We start from the raw sequence: 22,998 nt of genomic DNA on the forward strand, positions 1-22,998 counted from the left end.
CCAGCACCACGCATCAGGCCTTCAGTGCGCCTCGCCTGTTCAGCGCAGCCAGCGCTTTCTCCCTCTCCTGCGCTGTCGGAGTCTCCCGCCTGTTCAGCGTTTCTAGAGCCTTCCTCCTCTACAGCGCTGCCGGAGCCTCCTGCCTGTATGGAGCAGCCAGAGCTGCCAGCCTGCATGGAGCAGCTAGAGCTGCCAGTCTGCATGGGGCAGCCAGAGCTGTCAGTCTGCTTGGAGCAGCCAGAGTTGCCAGTCTGCATGGAGTTGCCAGTCTGCATGGAGTTGCCAGTCTGCATGGAGTTGCCAGTCTGCAAGGAGCTGCCAGTCTGCAAGGAGCTGCCAGTCTGCAAGGAGCTGCCAGTCTAACAGGAGCTGCCAAAGCTGTTAGTCTGCATGGAACAGTCAGAGCTGTCAGTCTGCAAGAAGCAGCTAGAGCCGCCAGTCAGCATGGAGCAGCCAGAGCCGCCAGTCAGCATGGAGCAGCAGCCAGAGACTCTTCCAGATCTGCCAGTCAGCCAGACTCTTCCAGATCTGCCAGTCAGCCAGACTCTTCCAGATCTGCCAGTCAGCCAGACTCTTCCAAATCTGCCAGTCAGCCAGACTCTTCCAGATCTGCCATTCAGCCAGACTCTTCCAGATCTGCCATTCAGCCAGACTCTTCCAGATCTGACTCTTCCAGATTCAGTCAGCCAGACTCTTCCAGATCTGCCATTCAGCCAGACTCTTCCAGATCTGCCATTCAGCCAGACTCTTCCAGATCTGCCATTCAGCCAGACTCTTCCAGATCTGCCAGTCAGCCAGACTCTTCCAGATCTGCCATTCAGCCAGACTCTTCCAGATCTGCCAGTCAACCAGACTCTTCCAGATCTGCCAGTCAACCAGACTCTTCCAGATCCGCCAGTCAGCCAGGATCCGCCAGTCAGCCAGGATCTGCCAGATCTGCTAGTCAGCCAGGATCCGCCAGTCGGCCAGGATCTGCCAGTCAGCCAGGATCTGCCAGTCAGCCAGGATCTGCCAGATCTGCTAGTCAGCCAGGATCCGCCAGTCGGCCAGGATCTGCCAGTCAGCCAGGATCCGCCAGTCAGCCAGGATCCGCCAGTCAGCCAGGATCCACCAGTCAGCCAGGATCCGCCAGTCAGCCAGGATCTGCCAGATCTGATAGTCAGCCAGGATCTGCTGGATTCAACTGCCTGGCTGGGCTTCATCTCAGTACTGGGCTTCTTCTCAGTGCTGGGCTTCTTCTCAGTACTGGGCTGCCTCTCAGTGCTGGGCTGCCCCTCAGTCCCGAGCTGCCCCTCAGTCCCGAGCTGCCCCTTAGTTCCGAGCTGCCCCTCAGTCCTGAGCTGCCCCTCAGTCCCGAGCTGCCTCAGTCCCGAGCTGCCCCTCAGTCACGAGCTGCTCCTCAGTTCAGTGGGGTTCTGGGTGAGGACTATTCGGCCATGGTCGGCGGCGAAGGTAGATTATCCCAGGACGCGAAGGGGAGGAACTATGACATTTATGGAGTGGGGTCCACGTCCCGAGCCTGAACCGCCACCATGGACAGACGCCCACCCGGACCCTCCCTATGGTTTTGAGGTGCGTTCGGGAGTCCGCACCTTAGGGGGGGGTTCTGTCACGCCTTGGTCTTAGTATTTTGTGTTTTAGTTAATTAGTTGGTCAGGCCAGGGTGTGACATGGGTTTATTGTTTGTTGTAATTCTTAGTGGGGTTTTTTAGTTATTGGGATTGTAGCTGATTAGGGGTGTGTGTTACATAGGTTTGGCTGCCTGAGGCGGTTCTCAATCAGAGTCAGGTGATTCTCGTTGTCTCTGATTGGGAACCGTATTTAGGTAGCCTGGGTTTCACTTTGTATTTCGTGGGTAATTGTTCCTGTCTCTGTGTTAGTGTTCACCAGACAGGCTGTATAGCTTTTTCACGTTCCGTTTGTTGTTTTTGTCTTTTCATGTATCGTCGTTTGTTCTATTAATAAACATGAGTAACCAACACGCTGCATTTCGGTCCGACTCTCTTTCGACAAACGAAGAACGTCGTTACAGTAGTAGGTTACTAGTGGTGTTACAGATATGCAGTAGGTTACTACTGGTGTTACAGTGGTGAAGTAGGTTACTACCAGTATAGTAGGTTACTAGTGGTGTTACAGTGGTGTAGTAGGTTAATAGTGATGTTACAGTGTTGTAGTAGGTTACCAGTGGTGTTACAGTGGTGTAGTAGGTGACTCATGGAATAGAATTTCACTAAGGGTGTTACAGTGGTGAAGTAGGTGACTAGTGGTGTTATAGTGGGGTAGTAGATTACTAGTGGTGTTACAGTGGTATAGTAGGTTACTAGTGATGTTACAGTTGTGTAGTAGGTGATGATGTGGTGTTACAGTGGTGTACTAGATAACCAGTGATGTTATAGTGGTGTAGTAGTTTACTAGTGATGTTACAGTGGTGTAGTAGGTTCCAAGTGATTTTACAGTGGTGTAGTAGGTGACTAGTGGTGTTACAGTGGTGTAGTAGGTGACTAGTGGTGTTACAGTGGTGTAGTAGGTTACTAGTGGATTTACAGTGGTGTAGTAGGTGACTAGTGGTGTTACAGTGGTGTAGTAGGTTACTAGTGGATTTACAGTGGTGCAGTAGGTTAATAGTGGTGTTACAGTGGTGTAGTAGGTGACTAGTGGTGTTACAGTGGTGTAGTAGGTTACTAGTGGATTTACAGTGGTGTAGTAGGTGAATAGTGGTGTTACAGTGGTGTGTAGTAGGTTACAGTGGTGTAGTAGGTAGTGGTGTTACAGTGGTGTTACTAGTGGCGTAGTAGGTTACTAGTGGTGTTAAAGTGGTGTAGTAGGTTACTAGTGGATTTACAGTGGTGTAGTGGGTGACAAGTGGTGTTACAGTGGTGTAGTAGGTTACTAGTGGTGTTACAGTGGTGTAGTAGGTGACTAGTGGTGTTACAGTGGTGTAGTAGGTTACTAGTGGATTTACAGTGGTGTAGTAGGTGACTTGTGGTGTTACAGTGGTGTAGTAGGTTACTAGTGGATTTACAGTGGTGCAGTAGGTTACTAGTGGTGTTACAGTGGTGTAGTGTAGAAGGTTACTAGTGGTGTTACAGTGGTATAGTAGGTTACAAGTGGTGTTACAGTGGTGTAGAAGTTTACTAGTGGTGTTAAAGTGGTGCAGTAGGTTACTAGTGGTGTTACAGTGGTGTAGAAGGTGACTAGTGGTGTTACAGTGGTGTAGTAGGTTACTAGTGGTGTTACAGTGGTGTAGTAGGTTACTAGTGGTGTTACAGTGGTATAGTAGGTTACTAGTGGTGTTACAGTGGTGTAGTAGGTTACTAGTGGTGGTAAAGTGGTGCAGTAGGTTACTAGTGGTGTTACAGTGGTGTAGTAGGTTACTAGTAGTGTTACAGTTGTGTAGTAGGTTACTAGTGGTGTTACAGTGGTGTAGTAGGTGACTAGTGGTGTTACAGTGGTGTAGTAGGTTACTAGTGGTGTTACAGTGGTGTAGTAGGTTACTAGTGGATTTACAGTGGTGTAGTAGGTTACTAGTGGTGTTACAGTGGTGTAGTAGGTTTCTAGTGGTGTTACAGTGGCGTAGTAGGTTACTAGTGGTGTTAAAGTGGTGTATTAGGTTACTAGTGGATTTACAGTGGTGTAGTGGGTGACAAGTGGTGTTACAGTGGTGTAGTAGGTGACTTGTGGTGTTACAGTGGTGTAGAAGGGGACTAGTGGATTTACAGTGGTGTAGTAGGTGACTAGTGGTGTTACAGTGGTGTAGTAGGTTACTAGTGGATTTACAGTGGTGTAGTAGGTTACTAGGGGTGTTACAGTGGTGTAGTAGGTTACTAGTGGTGGTACAGTGGTGTAGTAGGTTACTAGTGGTGTTACAGTGGTATAGTAGGATACAAGTGGCGTTACAGTGGTGTAGTAGGTTACTAGTGGATTTACAGTGGTGTAGTAGGTGAGTAGAATATTTACAGTGGTGTAGTAGGTGACTAGTGGTGTTACAGTGGTGTAGTAGGTTACTAGTGGTGTTAGTGGTGTTACAGTGGTATAGTAGGTTACTGTTACAGTGGTGTTAAAGTGGTGCAGTAGGTTACTAGTGGTGTTACAGTGTAGTGTGAGTAGTGGGTTACAGTGGTGTAGTAGGTTACTAGTGGTGTTACAGTGGTGTTACTAGTGGTGTTACAGTGGTGTAGTAGGTTACTAGTGGTGTTACAGTGGTGTAGTAGGTTACTAGTGGTGGTAAAGTGGTGAAGTAGGTTACTAGTGGTGTTACAGTGGTGTAGTAGGTTACTAGTGGTGTTACAGTGGTATAGTAGGTTACTAGTGGTGTTACAGTGGTGTAGTAGGTGACTAGTGGTGTTACAGTGGTGTAGTAGGTGACTAGTGGTGTTACAGTGGTGTAGTAGGTGACTAGTGGTGTTACAGTGGTGTAGTAGGGACTAGTGGATGTTACAGTGGTGTAGTAGGTTACTAGTGGTGTTACAGTGGTGTAGTAGGTTACTAGTGGATTTACAGTGGTGTAGTAGGTGACTAGTGGTGTTACAGTGGTGTAGTAGGTTACTAGTGGTGTTACAGTGGTGTAGTAGGTTACTAGTGGTGTTACAGTGGTATAGTAGGATGTTACAGTGGTGTAGTAGGTTACTAGTGGATGTTACAGTGGTGTAGTAGGTGTAGTGGGTAGAAGGGTACTAGTGGATTTACAGTGGTGCAGTAGGTGACTAGTGGTGTTACAGTGGTGTAGTAGGTTACTAGTGGATTTACAGTGGTGTAGTAGGTGACTAGTGGTGTTACAGTGGTGTAGTAGGTTACTAGTGGTGTTACAGTGGTGTAGTAGGTTACTAGTGGTGTTACAGTGGTGTAGTAGGTTACTAGTGGATTTACAGTGGTGTAGTAGGTGACTTGTGGTGTTACAGTGGTGCAGTAGGTTACTAGTGGTGTTAAAGTTACAGTGGGTAGTAGTTACTAGTGGTGTTACACTAGTGGTTTACAGTGGGTAGTAGGTGAAGTGGGTGTGGTGTAGTAGGTTACTACAGTGGTGCAGTAGGTTACTAGTGGTGTTACAGTGGTGTAGTAGGTGACTAGTGGTGGTTAAGTGGTGTTACAGTGGTGTAGTAGGTTACTAGTGGATTTACAGTGGTGTAGTAGGTACTAGTGGTGTTACAGTGGTGTAGTAGGTTACTAGTGGTGTTACAGTGGTGTAGTAGGTTACTAGTGGTGTTACAGTGGTGGTGTAGTAGGTGACTAGTGGTGTTCCAGTGTGTAGTAGGTTAGTGGTGTTAAAGTGGTATAGTAGGTTACTAGTGGTGTTAAAGTGGTGCAGTAGGTTACTAGTGGTGTTACAGTGGTGTAGTAGGTTACTAGTGGTGTTACAGTGGTGTAGTAGGTTACTAGTGGTGTTACAGTGGTGTAGTAGGTTACTAGTGGTGGTAAAGTGGTGCAGTAGGTTACTAGTGGTGTTACAGTGGTGTAGTAGGTTACTAGTGGTGTTACAGTGGTGTAGTAGGTTACTAGTGGTGTTACAGTGGTGTAGTAGGTTACTAGTGGTGTTACAGTGGTGTAGTAGGTGACTAGTGGTGTTCCAGTGGTGTAGTAGGTTACTAGTGGTGTTACAAGTGGTGCAGTAGGTTACTAGTGGTGTTACAGTGGTGTAGTAGGTTTCTAGTGGTGTTACAGTGGTGTAGTAGGTTACTAGTGGATTTACAGTGGTGTAGTAGGTGACTAGTGGTGTTACAGTGGTGTAGTAGGTTACTAGTGGATTTACAGTGGTGTAGTAGGTTACTAGTGGATTTACAGTGGTGTAGTAGGTGGTGTTACAGTGGTGTAGTAGGTTACTAGTGGTGTTACAGTGGTGTAGTAGGTTAGTGGTGTTACAGTGGTGTAGGTGACTAGTGGTGTTACAGTGGTGTAGTAGGTTACTAGTGGTGTTAAAGTGGTGTAGTAGGTTACTAGTGGTGTTACAGTGGTGTAGTAGGTTACTAGTGGTGTTACAGTGGTGTAGTAGGTTACTAGTGGTGTTACAGTGGTGTAGTAGGTGACTAGTGGTGTTCCAGTGGTGTAGTAGGTTACTAGTGGTGTTAAAGTGGTGCAGTAGGTTACTAGTGGTGTTAAAGTGGTGTGGTAGGTTACTAGTGGTGTTACAGTGGTGTAGTAGGTTACTAGTGGTGTTACAGTGGTGTAGTAGGTTACTAGTGGATTTACAGTGGTGTAGTAGGTGACTAGTGGTGTTCCAGTGGTGTAGTAGGTTACTAGTGGTGTTAAAGTGGTGCAGTAGGTTACTAGTGGTGTTACAGTGTTACAGTGGTGTTAGTGGTGCAGTAGGTTACTAGTGGTGTTACAGTGGTGTAGTAGGTGACTAGTAGTGTTCCAGTGTAGTAGGTTACTAGTGGTGTTACAGTGGTGTAGTAGGTTACTAGTGGTGTTACAGTGGTATAGTAGGTTACTAGTGGTGTTACAGTGGTGTAGAAGGTTACTAGTGGTAAAGTAGTAGGTTACTAGTGGTGTTACAGTGGTGTAGTAGGTGACTAGTGGTGTTACAGTGGTGTAGTAGGTTACTAGTGGTGTTACAGTGGTGTAGTAGGTTACTAGTGGTGTTACAGTGGTGTAGTAGGTTACTAGTGGTGGTAAAGTGGTGTTACTAGTGGTGTAGTAGGTTACTAGTGGTGTTACAAGTGTGTAGTAGGTTACTAGTGGTGTTACAGTGGTGCAGTAGGTTACTAGTGGTGTTAAAGTGGTGTGGTAGGTTACTAGTGGTGTTACAGTGGTGTAGTAGGTTACTAGTGGATTTATAGTGGTGTAGTAGGTGACTAGTGGTGTTCCAGTGGTGTAGTAGGTTACTAGTGGATTTACAGTGGTGCAGTAGGTTACTAGTGGTGTTACAGTGGTAGTAGGTAGTGTATTTACTAGTGACTAGTGTTACAGTGGTGTAGTAGGTTACTAGTGGTGTTACAGTGGTGTAGTAGGTTACTAGTGGTGTTGGTGTTGGTGTAGAAGTTTACTAGTGGTGTTAAAGTGGTGTAGTAGGTTACTAGTGGTGTTACAGTGGTGTAGTAGGTTACTAGTGGTGTTACAGTGGTGTAGTAGGTTACTAGTGGTGTTACAGTGGTGTAGTAGGTGACTAGTGGTGTTCCAGTGGTGTAGTAGGTTACTAGTGGTGTTACAGTGGTGTAGTAGGTTACTAGTGGTGTTACAGTGGTGTAGTAGGTGACTAGTGGTGTTCCAGTGTGTAGTAGGTTACTAGTGGTGTTAAAGTGGTGTAGTAGGTGACTAGTGGTGTTCCAGTGGTGTAGTAGGTTACTAGTGGATTTACAGTGGTGCAGTAGGTTACTAGTGGTGTTACAGTGGTGTAGTAGGTTACTAGTGTATTTACAGTGGTGTAGAAGGTGACTAGTGGTGTTACAGTGGTGTAGTAGGTTACTAGTGGTGTTACAGTGGTGTAGTAGGTTACTAGTGGTGTTACAGTGGTATAGTAGGTTACTAGTGGTGTTACAGTGGTGTAGTAGTTTACTAGTGGTGTTAAAGTGGTGTAGTAGGTTACTAGTGGTGTTACAGTGGTGTAGTAGGTTACTAGTGGTGGTAGTGTGAGGTTACTAGTGGTGTTACAGTGGTGTAGTAGGTGACTAGTGGTGTTACAGTGGTGTAGTAGGTTACTAGTGGTGTTACAGTGGTGTAGTAGGTTACTAGTGGTGTTACAGTGGTGTAGTAGGTGACTAGTGGTGTTCCAGTGGTGTAGTAGGTTACTAGTGGTGTGGCTGCTCTCACCATTCTCATCCAGGGAGAAGTCATCCTGGGCGTAGCGGAACTTCTCTGGGCCACAGGCAATGAAGACATCATCATCACCAAAGAAATCCTGAAGACAGGTGACCTGGTGGAGCAGAGAAATACAGGACCATGTGAGAATGCAGCTCTGCGACAATGCATACATACAATTCAGTGGGATCTTAACATGACATATCAGATATAAAATACATTAATCTTTGACTCTGACCAGTCTGACATCTCAGCACTACCACCTCCTTCACTCTGCACTTTTCTCCAGGTCACATCATGTCACTAACAGCATTACAGTAATAACAACACACAGATAGAGCAAAGAAATTCAGCAGCCAGTGTGTGCCCCACATAGAGGGTCTTATACTGCATTAACATTCTCAAGTTCGCTAAACTGCTTTTAAAATGCTGATTGTGTGTTAATTAAAAAAGATAATACACGTGCATTCAACCACGACAAAACGTTGCCCATGATTGTGCGAGGTTTGAGATTAGTGAATAGCTGCGGGGCTAGCTCGTAGAATTATCTACAATCCTGGGTTTAATACCGCTTAAATTAGAGATGGTTGTTGACTAGAAAAATCGGTGGCTAGTAAAGGACTAAGACAGGGGAGATAATATGACTGCAACATCCTGCTTTACATAAAGAGCTATTATTAGGATGAACGGACAGTTTTAGTATAAGGAGACAAAGGTGAACTTATCTAAGATTTCATCGAATGAGTCAGACCTCCCTTCAGCTTTTGATGGAGTCCAACAGCAGACAAAAACTCTCCTACAATCGGTTGTATTCAGCCAACGAAAGAAAGCTGGTTGTATTGAGTACTCTTGGCACGTTAGCATGGCTACTAGAGCCAAACATGTCCCAATCACACACGGTCCAACTTTACTGAGTCTTTAATAATGACTAATAATTGTGTATCACAGAGCTCAGTTTCACCCAGTCCTCTAAGGGGTCTGATCCCCTTCACTGCAGCTGTTCACGTCAGAAGCTACTTACTGGACAGATGTCTCGGGCCACACCCCCCTTTCACTGATGACCCTCCAATAGAAAAGCCCTGTTACTGGAACTAGCAGGTTTATTAGGCCCTCCCCCGCCTCACATTCAAAACACAGTCTTCCTCTCTAGTCTCCCGGTTGACAGTCGTCCAGGGGGCCAGGCCACACCCCCGAGGTTCAGAATCTGGAGGGTAATACCCAGGATACATCACATCACAACCTTCTTTGTGACACACTTCTAAACTATGAGCTGATGCTAATTCTGGAGCACCCCGCCCCAGCAGCTGCCTTGATGCTTGTCGCTACTGGAGGAGTGTCTGGTCTGTATGGCGTCTGCCAGCTGTACCTCCTCCATGTCCCTCGGGTCCAGGCCATAGACAGAGGGCAGGAGTGGCACATATCCCTAGGGTCCAACCCTAGTGATGAAATTACTATATATAATCCCATTCTTATTGCTTTTTCATTGTAGACCACTAATTAACTCACCCAGTCTTTCAGTGTATCATTAAACAGTCAATATTGTGGGCGTAAAATGTTTGTTTTTATTATGTTTTATTATCTTCAAGCCTACAATTGCCGTGTGGAATTTAGCAGGAATGTAGCTATAATGGGGAGATTTTAAGGATGCCTCTCGGGCTGTCAATCATGTGTCAGATGGGAAGCGTGATGGGGTATGCCAGCCCTCCACCCAGCCCCCACCACATCTCTAGGTGGTGCTAATGGAGAGGGGATGTAAATGAGGTCTTTGGTGGTCTCTGGGGGGTCTGTGTGTCAATCCCTCTGATGACAACAGCCCATCAAGGCTGGCTGGGCTCCCTAGCTACACTGCTAATGAGGGGGGCCGAGGGGGCTAAGCAGGATACAGGGCCCTATGAGGGAGGCCAAACTTGACTATGGTTCATAACAGTCTCTCTCTGTCCATCCCCCACACCCAACCCCCATACTTTTGTTTAGGGTCAGGACGAGGCAGAGGTCATTAGAGTGATGACAATACAACAGACTGAAGAAAGGAGCAATACTGTAGAACTGCTTAGAAGACTGAGAAACATTTAGTGAAAATATAATGGTCTGTAGAAACTCAGCTTTTCATATACCACTTTATGCAGTGATGGTCAACATTAGTACAATTCAATGTATTTATTTATCTATCTACTTTAGAATGACAGGTCCATATATGAAATCAGATCATCAATACAATTAGTGATCCTGGACATGATAAGATCCTGGACATGATATCATAGACCTGATAAGATCCTGGACCTCATAAGATCCTGGACACGATAAGATCCTGGACACGATAAGATCCTGGACAAGATAAGATTCTGGACATGATAAGATCCTGGACACGATAAGATCCTGGACATCCTGGACACGATAAGATAAGATCCTGGACACGATAAGATTCTGGACACGATAAGATCCTGGACATCCTGGATAAGATCCTGGACCTCATAAGATCCTGGACACGATAAGATCCTGGACACGATAAGATCCTGGACAAGATAAGATTCTGGACATGATAAGATCATGGACCTTATAAGATCCTGGACATGATAGGATCCTGGACACGATAAGATCCTGGACACGATAAGATCCTGGACAAGATAAGATTCTGGACATGATAAGATCCTGGACACGATAAGATCCTGGACACGATAAGATCCTGGACACGATAAGATCCTGGACACAATAAGATCCTGGACACTGTTATTTTGTGAAGGAATTTCTGAGAAAAACATTGGAACTCATAGCCAGCGAGAAGCCTCTTGGAAACCAGCTGTGGTGTGTGGATGTGGGATGAATAGAAAACATATTAAGCGTATTACTGGGTTGCTGCAGTAATGGAAATACAATACCCATATAGTCAGCCTTTTCTTTCCAGAGATCAGGTCATACGGTACTACTATTACCACCAGGGAAGTAAGTCTGTCCTACTATTGAAAAGCACTACTTCATCACCTAATACAACTGAATGTTTATGTCTGTGCTCAGACATGAGTGCAGCCACTGCTGTAAAGTGCTATTGACAGCCCGCTCAGCACACCAGTGCGCTTTACACTAGAGGAACTGTCATGTCATCCAGTGTGACAGCCACTCTGTGTGTGGATTTGTGCTGACAAATGCATAGAGCTAATTGATTGCAGAGCTCCTGATTATGAAGATGCCTGTCTGATCTGACAGCACTGCTACTGTGACACACAGGGCCTAGGAAGGTTCAGGAGGGACAGGGACAGTTAGTAGAGGTAGAGAAACATTAGAAGAGAGAAAGGGACAGGCACCAGGAGTGAAGGAGGACCTGGGGACAAAGTCAGGGTCCTTGCTATCTGGGATCCTTGGGAGGTCCCTACCCCTTTGAAGTTTAATGGTTAAATGGTTAAGGTAAGGGTTAAGGTTAGGGTTAGGTAAGGGTTAAGGTTAGGGTTAGGTAAGGGTTATGGTTAGGGTAAAGGTAAAGGTAGGCGTTAAGGTTAGGGTAAGGGTAGGGTTTAAAGTTAGGGTTAGAGTAAGGGTAGGGTTTAAAGTTAGGGTTAGGTTTTCGGCTAGGGATGTCTCAAGGGTGCCAGATAGCACTAACCCAAAGCAGGTCGGACTTCCCATTTTGGCAAAACGGTCATTATGACGTCACTACAACTAGTTTTGCCCACTTGCTTGACCTGTCCTCCATCCTGTTTTGCTAAAGATGTCTTACAGAGAGAGAAAGAGCGAGAGAGCGATAGAAAGAGAGAGAGATGGTGTTGATGGGAGTCGAAGCAGATCAGGTCCGAGACAGCAGAGAGAATTACAAGATGCCTGTACACCAGGTTAATCCTGATTGGTCTGGCTTCCACCAGCTCATATAAGGACCTGTGTCACGCTAGCCAAGGTAAGGTGGGTCCACTGACCCTTTTCTGTCAACTCCTGTCACCCCTCAGCCCTGCAGATACCACAGCTTACACTGACCAGCCAACCAATCACAACCCTCAGCCCTGCAGATACCACAGCTTACACTGACCAGCCAACCAATCACAACCCTCAGCCCTGCAGATACCACAGCTTACACTGACCAGCCAACCAATCACATCCCTCAGCCCTGCAGATACCACAGCTTACACCGACCAGCCAGCCATTCACAACCGTCAGCCAGGCAGACACCACAGCTTACACTGACCAGCCAACCAATCACATCCCTCAGCCCTGCAGATACCACAGCTTACACCGACCAGCCAGCCATTCACAACCGTCAGCCAGGCAGACACCACAGCCAGCCAATACATCTCACTACTTATGAGGAGGACAGGGGCCAATCAGAGACACGGTGTACACTTACATACACTAAGATCAAATTTCTATTTGTAGATACTATATGGGTCATTTCAGCCATACTTTTGTTTTCTCTTGACTCTTATTAATTAAAGTACTTATCCAGAGAGATTGCAGTTGTGATCTTTTTCAAGTCAATACATCCCAACTGCTGTTTATGTACTTACGGTGTAGTATAAATGCATTGATACTAAATCATATCTAAATATACCCTGACATCCAGCTAAATCTGTTCATAAACCCTCCTATTCCAAGGATAATAGTGGGTCTGAGAGAGATGATTCTCCAGATATCACATCTCTACATCTATATTAATGGCTTTGCTTAGGGCTTTCTCCTTGCAGGGCAAGGGTCGCATTGCCACGCAGTGAGAGTGAATGGTTCAGGAGCACAGTAGTGCTGTAGGATGAGGCTGTTGCTGACAGGGCAGCAGACAGTGGTGATGTGATGTGATCTGAGTGGATGGGAGAGAGAGAGCGCCCCACAAAAATGGACCAGGGAGGAGGGGGTGACCTTCAAACGTGGATGAGCCTGTCAGACTCGCCACCAGCACAGTAGACACACACACAGAGCTTGAGCCAGAGACTGTCTAGAGCTAGGTCACCAACAAACAATATCAGACACCATCTAAAAAAAGAAGACAGAGACTGTAGCCTGAACAGAGGAACACACAAAAGCAGTCCTCAGCGGCAGTACTGACATATCACCACACCACTCAGAGAGGGAGGGATCGAAGCTGAAGAGGAAAGGAAGTTTAAAACTGATGATGTGAGATGACAGGTTGATGGCAATGCATTATGTCTGAGTTCATGCAATTGCAGACACGCCTTACTTACTCTTCTATTGGCCCAAGTCCTTTCTTCCTACTCTATCATTGGTCTGTGCAGTTGGATTAGTAGCTGACACTGTAATTTAAGACCTCCATTTCAGAGGGATGGGTGAATTAGCACCTAATGGGTTAATCCTGTAGCCTACCGTATACCGGGGTGTTTGGAAATAGCCACGGGATGGTTTTAAAACACTGTTGAAAATATTTCTTTGAAGTTTTTCAATAAACTGTCATATTTGTAGCTACTTTTTAAGGAAATACCTGCAGTCAACGTGTGCAATATGTTAGGAGATGAAGCAGATCGCTTCCTTCATTTCACCTGTCACATTACTTTCCATTATGATGCTTACCATAGTTCCCCAGAACAGTGGAGCCAGTCACGTGTTTGTTTGTAAATAGCACAACGGGAGAAAGAGGGAGTCGGCGAGTCCAGCCTTGTGTTGGCAGAGGTCCCATTTTATATTGAATGTTTAGTGTTGTTTTTTTTTTTTGCTTCAATAGAGTGATCAGGGACGTGCCACTATAGTTTACCTTCACAGAAATTACACTACCGTTCAAAAGTTTGGGGTCACTTAGAAATGTCCTTGTTTTTGATAGAAAAACACATTTTGTGTCCATTAAAATAACATCAAATTGATCCGAATTGATCATGAGCTTACAATAAAAGAGCAAAGTAGGTTTTTTTGCGAAACATTATGCATCACCATCAAATTTCTAATGTTTATCATAGAAAGAATGTAGCCAGCTACATTTGCTAATGTGAATTCTCGTCCGAATGGAGAAGTGCAACTGAAGAACAACATTTGTCTGACGCCGAGCAGAAATTACAATAAGAAGCATTTTAGATCTGCGTTTACAAAATGCAGCAAATATATTTCTTGTGCTTTTTTTCTTTCCTGGGTAAAAAAACGATAAATGCTGCGTTAAGTTTAACTTGCTAGTTATCTAAATAAGTGGCTGAATGGTTAAGGGCTCGTAAGTGAGCATTTCACGGTAACAACAACACGTGTGACAAATAATTCGGCGCATGTGACAAATAAAATTAGATTTTTGATTTGATTTGAATTAATAAGGTGATAAGGGGCGTCATACTGTGTTAACTTTCTGCTGTGTCTGAGACGTCAAAGCCCTTTGGATGAGTTATCTATATAGCTGCCGCTGCTATCTTTAGATTTCTTCTCTGAGCAGAGCAGGCAGGCCTGTTGCCCTAGCAACTCCAGACTCCACACAGACACAGCGTGTACACATGGTGCTCCAGAGCCAATACTGATGTTTCTTCACACATGCATGCATCAAGACTTTGTTCAATTGCACAATGCCTCTCATTCACATTCGCTTGTAAATGTCCAAACTCAAAACATTCGGTAGCTCCAATATGTATAACTTCATGAGCTGGATTGCCTGTCTTTGCAATTCATATATTTTGTTTTGCGCTCGTTAGGATATTTAGCTAGCAGCCTCCATGAAAATTCCATGAAAACACCCAATGGTCTTCCTTGCAGATTTTTGGCACCCCCTAGTGTACTAAGCTGGTAATAGCGTAAATCCCAGGATGAGAGAAGGACGGTATGACCATATGAAAGTCTGGATACTGCTCCTAACATTGAACACAGTGGAGGAGTTATACAGCAGCTCAGTGTGTGTGTGTGTGTGTGTGTGTGTGTGTGTGTGTGTGTGTGTGTGTGTGTGTGTGTGTGTGTGTGTGTGTGTGTGTGTGTGTGTGTGTGTGTGTGTGTGTGTGTGTGTGTGTGTGTGTGTGTGTGGTTTTACTATCCTTGTGCGGAGCAGAAGTCCTCACAAGGATAGTAAAATGGGGAAATGACGGCGGTCCGTCGGTTTAGGGGTTAGGCTTTGGGTTGCAATTAGGGTTACGGTAAGAATTAAGGTTAGGGTTAGGGGTTAGGATTAGGGTTAGGAGTTAAGGTTAGGTTTAGTGTTAGGGTTAGGGGTTTTGAATTAAGGGTTAGGGAAAATAGGATTTGAATGGGAATACATTTGTTGGTCCTCACAAGGATAGTAACACAAACATGTGTGTATGTATGTATGTATGTGTGTGTGTGTGTGTGTGTGTGTTTGTTCTCTGAGTGATGAAGCACTGCACCAATAATGCCTGTGCCTGCATCCCCCCTCTCCTCTACAAATGGGGGAGTACTGGAGAGGTTCACTGGGTGGGGGGGGGGGGGGGCAGCCATATACCTTTCTGACAGACAGCCCCAATCTACAAACTGGCACATTACCATAATTACATTTACACTTCATCTAGAAACACATTGGAGCTTTAAGACCACTTGCATTCATAAAACATTGAGCAGGAAGCACAAAATCAATGAGCAGGGTAACCATGGAAACAGACACACAGGCTCCACACGGTGCAGGGAGCGAGACTACAGTTTCCCAGTCCTTGTATGTGTAGGTCTGTCCATCCCATTTAATCTCCAGTCTGGAGGTTTGGACAGCGATTCTCACTCCCTACTACTAAAGTATGTCCACTACAGCAGTCAAGGCGACTTCAGTGTGCAGATCAGTCCAATGACTTCAGTATGCAGACCAGTCAAGGTTACACCATAGGACATTTACTACTGGAGGGCTTCCCAGAATTCAGCAGGTCATCTCTTGGGCACAGACTTCACATTGCAGCAACGCATCTTCTTCAGTCTTAAGAGACAACTGGCCACTTGGTGAAATATCACTTCAGAATATCCCTTAAGAGGATTCACTGGAGTCAAATGTTGTTTCAATATGTCTTAACAGGCACTCAGCCCTCTGCCCCATTGGTCCAGGGAGACAGAATGCAGCGGCAGAAAGCAGCAGACAGTACAGGAGGTGATGTCATCCCAATCTGCCTGCTCCCTCCCGACCTGCCTGGCTAAAATGGCTGTACCAGCGTAATCCCATTAGAGCTAATCCCAGCTCGATGCGTCTCTCCTGGGTACAGCTCCCTGTTCCGTACCCCTCCACCCCCTCTCTTTCAACTGCCATGCCTCTGTGAGGGGTAGGGTGGGGTGAGGGCACACAGGGAGTCTAGGATGCCTCCACTAATTGAGATGTAGAGGTACAGCGACATCCGAGCACGCTGATTGGCTGTGTGAATGACTTGTGGGCCCTGAAAATGTGTGTAATCCAAACATCAGCTCTCATTATCATAGAGAGAAAATAGTGTTTTTGGCTAATCCTATCCAAGCGTGTCCTGGGACAGTTCCCATAGTGAGTGAGGGGTGATCGGGGTCATACACAGCACAGCACAGCACACACGTGGTGGCCAGCCTTGTTACAGGTCCATTGTTTCACCGTATAAACCGGTCGATGGAGATCAGTAGTGGTGCACGGGTAAAGTCCCTGGGTTAGCCAGAATAAAAAGCCATATTACAACCTATGTGTTGTGATAATTGTGTTGTCTGCTCTATAGCCTGTTAGTTCAAACTGCACGCCTGGCGACCGTGATATATAGGCCTAAGGTGGAGACAATAAGAAGACACAGTGGCAGAATAAATTCAACCACACCTTTGTTTCATCACAAAACCGGAGAGCAACATCTGTCCAATTAAGTCCACAAAGCATATTGCATGTAACAAACAGCATTGTCAAGCTAGTTAATGTTCCCGACATTTTCGGACCACTAAACAACTACTGATTTAGAACCACAGTTACCGCAAGTCGCAAAGAAAACAGGAGCTGCCTCCACTATTCCAGCACCATTTCAACTTCAACATTTCAACATCATCAAATCACCCCTGCTTAGTTGAATACAGCGACAACTAAAAGATACCAAAAACAATTTGGTCAATGTAAGCTAAATACGATGTGGATATCCATGGTACTGATTTGTGTGTGTGTGTGTGTGTGTGTGTGTGTGTGTGTGTGTGTGTGTGTGTGTGTGTGTGTGTGTGTGTGTGTGTGTGTGTGTGTGTGTGTGTGTGTGTGTGTGTGTGTGTGTGTGTGTGTGACTCACCAATGCCACCAATGCCATCCTCCTCTCTTTCATGTTGATGAAACGGTCTATCACTCTGCCATGCAGTACACACCTTTATGTTTTGTTGTCCTAGGCTACCTGGCTAAACTGCCTGCTCACTAGCCTAACTTCCTTTCATGCGCAACTTTAGCTAGTTACCATTAGCCTTCTACATGTAGCTACATACTGATCATGCATCCTCTCAGTCCATGAGCACAACAATGTATGAATTAATGGTTGGATCAGAATCACTGTTATAATAATTGGCCAGTACGGAGAATTAAGTAAAACCACAGGTCCAAATGCATATCTTCATCCATGGCTAATTTAGGAAAGGTCCAATTTTAGCCAGCCAGCAAGAGGACAACAACACAACAAGATGCAACTATTCAAGTTGTTTCAGTCTATGACGTATGCTCTCAATGCGATTTGATGGGAGTCACGCTTCCCTTGACACTTTGTTTTGGACCATTCACATTTGAGCTCACTCAGTATAGCTCAACTCTGATTGGCTATTATTTTATACTTTTTTAATCAAGGGAGGCCAAATGCTCACTGGCTTCCCTTGCATTCAATGCTATGGGAGGCAACAATGTTATACTCTTCAGGACCAGACAGCATCAGATAAATGAGCTGCACATACAGAGACAGAGGGGCGCTGTTTCGCTCACTCAGATGAGATACATTCAGCCTCTTGTGAATTGAAGGAAAATTGGCATTCCTTGGCATCCATGAATACATAGCACTGGTGGAGGCACACCCAGGGGTGTTCATAGACTAGCTCTAGTCCTTTCTATCACAGATCAGGTGATAGTGTTTCAGTTTGGGGTGTTAGGCTCAAAACACTACTGTATACATTGAGTGTATCAAACATGAAGAGCACCTTCCTAATATTGAGCTGCACCCCCTTTTGCCCTCAGAACAGCCTCAATTCGTTGGGGCCTGGACTCTACAAGGTGTTGAAAGCGTTCCGCAGGGATGCTGGCCCATGGGTGTTCATAGACTAGCTCTAGTCCTTTCTATCACAGATCAGGTGATAGTGTTTCAGTTTGGGGTGTTAGGCTCAAAACACTACTGTATACATTGAGTGTATCAAACATGAAGAGCACCTTCCTAATATTGAGCTGCACCCCCTTTTGCCCTCAGAACAGCCTCAATTCGTTGGGGCCTGGACTCTACAAGGTGTTGAAAGCGTTCCGCAGGGATGCTGGCCCATGTTGACTCCAATGCTTCCCAGAGTTGAGTCAAGTTGCCTGGATGTCCTTTGTGTGGTGGACAATTCTTGATACACACAGGAAACTGTTGAGTGTGAAAAACCAAGAAGCATTGCAGTTCTTGACACACTCAAACCGGTGTGCCTGGCACCTACTACCATACCCAGTTAAAATGCACTTAAATCTTTTGTCTCGCCCACTCACCCTCTGAATGGCACACATACACAATCCATGTCTCAATTGTCTCAAAGCTTAAACATCCTTTAACCTGTCTCCTCCCCTTCATCTACACTGATTGAGGTGGATTTAACAAGAGGCATCAATAAGGGATCATCACTTTCACCTGGATTCACCTGGTCAGTCTATGTCATGGAAAGAGCAGGTGTTCCTATTGATTTGTATGTTTCTCTATATACACTCTATATACACTCTATATACACTCTATATACACTCTATATACACTCTATATACACTCTATATACACTCTATATACACTCTCTATAACCTAAAAGGCTTCGTCGGCTGTCCCCATAGGAGAACCCTTTGAAGAACCATTATTGGTTCCAGGTAGAAACCTTTTGGTTCCAGGTAAAAACCCTTTTGGGTTCAATGTAGAACCCTTTCCACTTGGAACCGAAAAGGGTTCTCCTATGGGGACAGCTGACGTACCCTTTCGGGAACCCTTTTATGTACGAGTGGAGAGCGCTGCAGCAGCTTCTACACACACAGCTGAAAGGTGAACGCATAGGATTGCATCTTCCCCCGTTGCTACGGCGACAGAGGATGTATGCTCGTTTTACAATGAACGGTTTGGTAGATATGTGGACCACACAAATAAGGTCTAAATATTCCAGCGACACGTCTCACTATAACCTATTATACGGCATACAGCTAGGCTCCTATTGTAATGCTATGAGAAGACATCTATATGCGTAGCACATGAGCACAAATCTACCAATTGATCCATGCACTGCATGCTATACAGCACTTCTGCTTGAGGAAATGAATAGCAGTTATAATGGCACTAGAATCAGTTTTGTCCTGTTCTGGCCCCTGGCTGTTTCCCCTGGGAGTCTGCTAGATCAACATAGACATATTCCTCCACCACACTGACCTGTCGTTCAGAGAGAACCATGTGATTCAGCCATCATACATAAACCTGCCCCCAACCTTACCCCCCCTGCAATCACAAAGACTGGAAGGATCTCCCAATCAAATGATGTAACTGAGCAAGCAAACATTTTTATCTCAATGAATATGAATTAAACAATTCAGGGTTTTGTTGTTCTCTGACTGCAGGCGAGGCACACTGCATTTTGCGGGCTGTACTTTGGTTACTGAATCTACATTATGAAGCCAGACAAAGAGGAAAAGAACAAAGCAATGGGATAGGTTCTGGGTCTCTAATTCTTGATGATCAATGTCCCTGTATTTCCTAAACAGAAACCAGTGACCAACAGAAAGTCCTGGGCAAGGACAGAGACAGCAAGGCTTCCACTAGGTGCCAACGTTGGTCTGAGACAAAACGAATAACCTCTTCAAAGGAAGAGAATCGGCAACAATGAGTCTGTTGACTGTAGCCTTTATGCAGTGTGACTGACTGGGGTATTGAAAGCAGACTAGTTACAGCAGAGGCTGAGGATGAGCAGAGGCTGAGCAGAGGGTGAGGCTGAGCAGAGGCTGAGCAGAGGCTGAGCAGAGGGTGAGGCTGAGCAGAGGGTGAGGCTGAGCAGAGGGTGAGCAGAGGGTGAGGCTGAGCAGAGGCTGAGCAGAGGGTGAGGCTGAGCAGAGGCTGAGCAGAGGCTGAGCAGATGGTGAGGCTGAGCAGAGGCTGAACAGAGGCTGAGCAGATGGTGAGGCTGAGCAGAGGGTGAGGCTGAGCAGAGGGTGAGGCTGAGCAGAGGCTGAGCAGAGGGTGAGGCTGAGCAGAGGCTGAGCAGAGGCTGAGCAGATGGTGAGGCTGAGCAGAGGGTGAGGCTGAGCAGAGGCTGACCAGAGGCTGAGCAGAGGGTGAGGCTGAGCAGAGGCTGAGCAGAGGGTGAGGCTGAGCAGAGGCTGAGCAGAGGCTGAGCAGAGGGTGAGCAGAGGGTGAGGCTGAGCAGAGGCTGAGCAGAGGCTGAGCAGAGGGTGAGGCTGAGCAGAGGGTGAGGCTGAGCAGAGGCTGAGCAGAGGGTGAGGCTGAGCAGAGGGTGAGGCTGAGCAGAGGCTGAGCAGAGGGTGAGGCTGAGCAGAGGCTGAGCAGAGGCTGAGCAGAGGGTGAGGCTGAGCAGAGGGTGAGGCTGAGCAGAGGCTGAGCAGAGGGTGAGGCTGAGCAGAGGGTGAGGCTGAGCAGAGGCTGAGCAGAGGGTGAGGCTGAGCAGAGGCTGAGCAGAGGGTGAGGCTGAGCAGAGGGTGAGGCTGAGCAGAGGCTGAGCAGAGGGTGAGGCTGAGCAGAGGCTGAGCAGAGGCTGAGCAGATGGTGAGGCTGAGCAGAGGCTGAACAGAGGCTGAGCAGAGGCTGAGCAGAGGGTGAGGCTGAGCAGAGGCAGAGCAGAGGGTGAGGCTGAGCAGAGGCCGAGGCCGAGGCTGAGCAGAGGCTGAGCAGAGGGTGAGGCTGAGCAGAGGGTGAGGCTGAGCAGAGGCCGAGTCTGAGCAGAGGGTGAGGCTGAGCAGAGGGTGAGGCTGAGCAGAGGCTGCCCAGAGAGACAGAGCCCGTGCTGAAGCAGCTCCTTCTTCTAATCCCCTCCCTGTTAAACGCTGCGAGCCGGAGAATGATTAGTCCTGTACTCGGCCTCTCAGGGGTGCCAAGGAGAAGCTGACATATGCTAAACGGATCCTTATCAGCTGCCACTCACAGGGTGTTTTGAGCTGTGATTTCCATAAATCAGGAGGAAGTTGAGAGAGCTCACACTCTCCTGCTTTCACCGGCATCTCTCCCAGTACTGGAAAGGGATGCAGTGTTTGGAGGGGTAGGATGGGCTGGGATGGGGGTGGGGATGCGTTCCTCTTGGAGTCTACCTCACAGCAATGTGGTCCCATGTGGCCCGCTGTATCTAGCCGCTCTTTATAGAGTTGATCAAACAAACGTAAACTCAGTGTGTCCTTGAGGAATAAATTGGCCCATATTTATTGTGTGCGTTTTTGGAACACAAGGGGATGCTGAGAATCTGGAAAACACACACTAGAGGCAACATTCAAATGTGACTGAATCTGACAAAAAGCGTGAACGCACGATCATCTTCACACCTCTTGGGACAGACGCGTCAAAAGACAAGGCGACTGTAAACAAACCATCTTTTCTGAGAGTCATCGTCTATGTCTAGAGGCCTTACCTGCAGCTGGATTGTGAAATGTCACAGTCCCTCAGAGCCATGGCTGTAGTTAAGAAGGGCATTCCAGCTTGAGGGATATTCATATTGGAGAAGATGAGCATCATGTCTGAAAAGGTCAGGCCACCTTGTCATCTAGAGTCACCTAGCAACAGTATCCAGACAAGTGGTGGGGTGACACAAGACTCACTCTCGAGATGTCCCAATATTCATCTATTCATCTTCTATATGCAATACATATGTATGTTTATTTACATTTGTCGACACAGACTTCATGTATGCTCTGTAGCACAGTACAGTATCCACAGTATTTACACTGCATAGTCTATGCCAATATGAAGTACAGTTAAGTGTGTCTGGGTTTTCAGCCCCCCTAACTCTCTGATCTACAGAGAATGTCCTGCTGAGAGCCTGGCCACTCCCTCACTCCAGGTTCTCCCCGCCCCTCTGCCCCACAGAGCCCACCCCTAATCCTTGCTTTACCAGCTGTCAGGGCCACATGGCCCCCCAAAACTACCACCACAACCAGCACCAGCAGCCAAGCAGGGACCCCACAACTACAGCAACTGAATTATTCAAAGCTCTTTTCTTGAATGACACAATTCCAAACAATGGCTCGTAGTCCCAGATGCTTTACAATCTGATAGCAGTGGATTAGTGAGTAAAGTAATAAAGTCAATCTGTGTATTCCTCTAGACTACTTTTATCAACAACGACAAAAAATGGAGAGTGCCCTCGAGCCAATGGAAAAAACGCTCTCATTTCTCTGAGGCAGTGAAAAACATGTGTTTTCATTCCAATATCCAGTCGAAAGAAATAGTGGAGTAACATGACCCAATTACCTAGTCCTCGGCCCAGACGCTTTGCCTTTTAAGGAATTCATTTTCACAGCCTTTTCACAAAGTTGCTAGAGGCACGGCTACGAGAAGGTGCTATAGATCACCCCCAAGAAGAGAGCTCATATACTGTAGCAGGAATGACACAAACGTCCGATAGTGTATCCTCATTCTGTGGTTGAACGTTGTGGATTTTTGTCGGTATGATAGGACTCATGTTATGCAAGCCAATAAGAACAACAGAAAATATATGCCTCCCTAATTGTTCAGATAGCAGCTCGGGGTATCACTTCCAGGTTTGACTGCTGAAAATGGGCGATGTATTTAAAAAAACAGGTACTGCAGAAAAAGGTCCATAATTGGACTATTAATTATAAGTCAGGACCAATGCCAAATGGTTTCAAATAAAAAACCACCTAGCAACAGCATAGAATTCCAATATATCTATACACATCAATACAGAGTTAACCACCTTTCTTACCATTTTCCTCTGAGAAACAAAGACTTCAGACATCAGACTAAAGCATTAGGATTTCATGCCAGATAATAGCTGAACACCAGTTCCTTGACTATGACCTTGGTTTTTGTGCCAGATCTGACAAGCAGCAGGAAGCATTCCCCCCAATCCCCACTCTGGAATCTTCTTGTACAACCGCCACGGGGGTTTGTCTTGAATGCATTTATTCCCATATCTCTTTTGGCCCGGAAATGAATGAATGAACAAATGATGAGCCCTGAGGTACTACTTCTCTGCCTGGACGCCATCCTTACTGTTGCCCCGGGCAACCATGTTAATTCATCTCCACACACG

At 46.3% G+C, this 22,998-nt stretch overlaps 1 protein-coding gene across 2 annotated transcripts in view; it reads right to left on the reverse strand.

The window, feature by feature from the left end:
- LOC135550379 (neuronal migration protein doublecortin-like) overlaps window positions 1-22,998 on the reverse strand; it is an 82,994-nt gene that overhangs the window by 20,343 nt on the left and 39,653 nt on the right. For both annotated transcript variants that reach the window (XM_064981114.1, XM_064981112.1), the window contains exon 4: window positions 7,744-7,846. In XM_064981114.1, the coding sequence (XP_064837186.1) occupies window positions 7,744-7,846 (103 nt within the window). The remainder of the gene's footprint in view (window positions 1-7,743; window positions 7,847-22,998) is intronic.

The sequence above is a fragment of the Oncorhynchus masou genome, chromosome 12 (assembly GCF_036934945.1).
Source record: "Oncorhynchus masou masou isolate Uvic2021 chromosome 12, UVic_Omas_1.1, whole genome shotgun sequence".
NCBI lineage: Eukaryota > Metazoa > Chordata > Actinopteri > Salmoniformes > Salmonidae > Oncorhynchus > Oncorhynchus masou.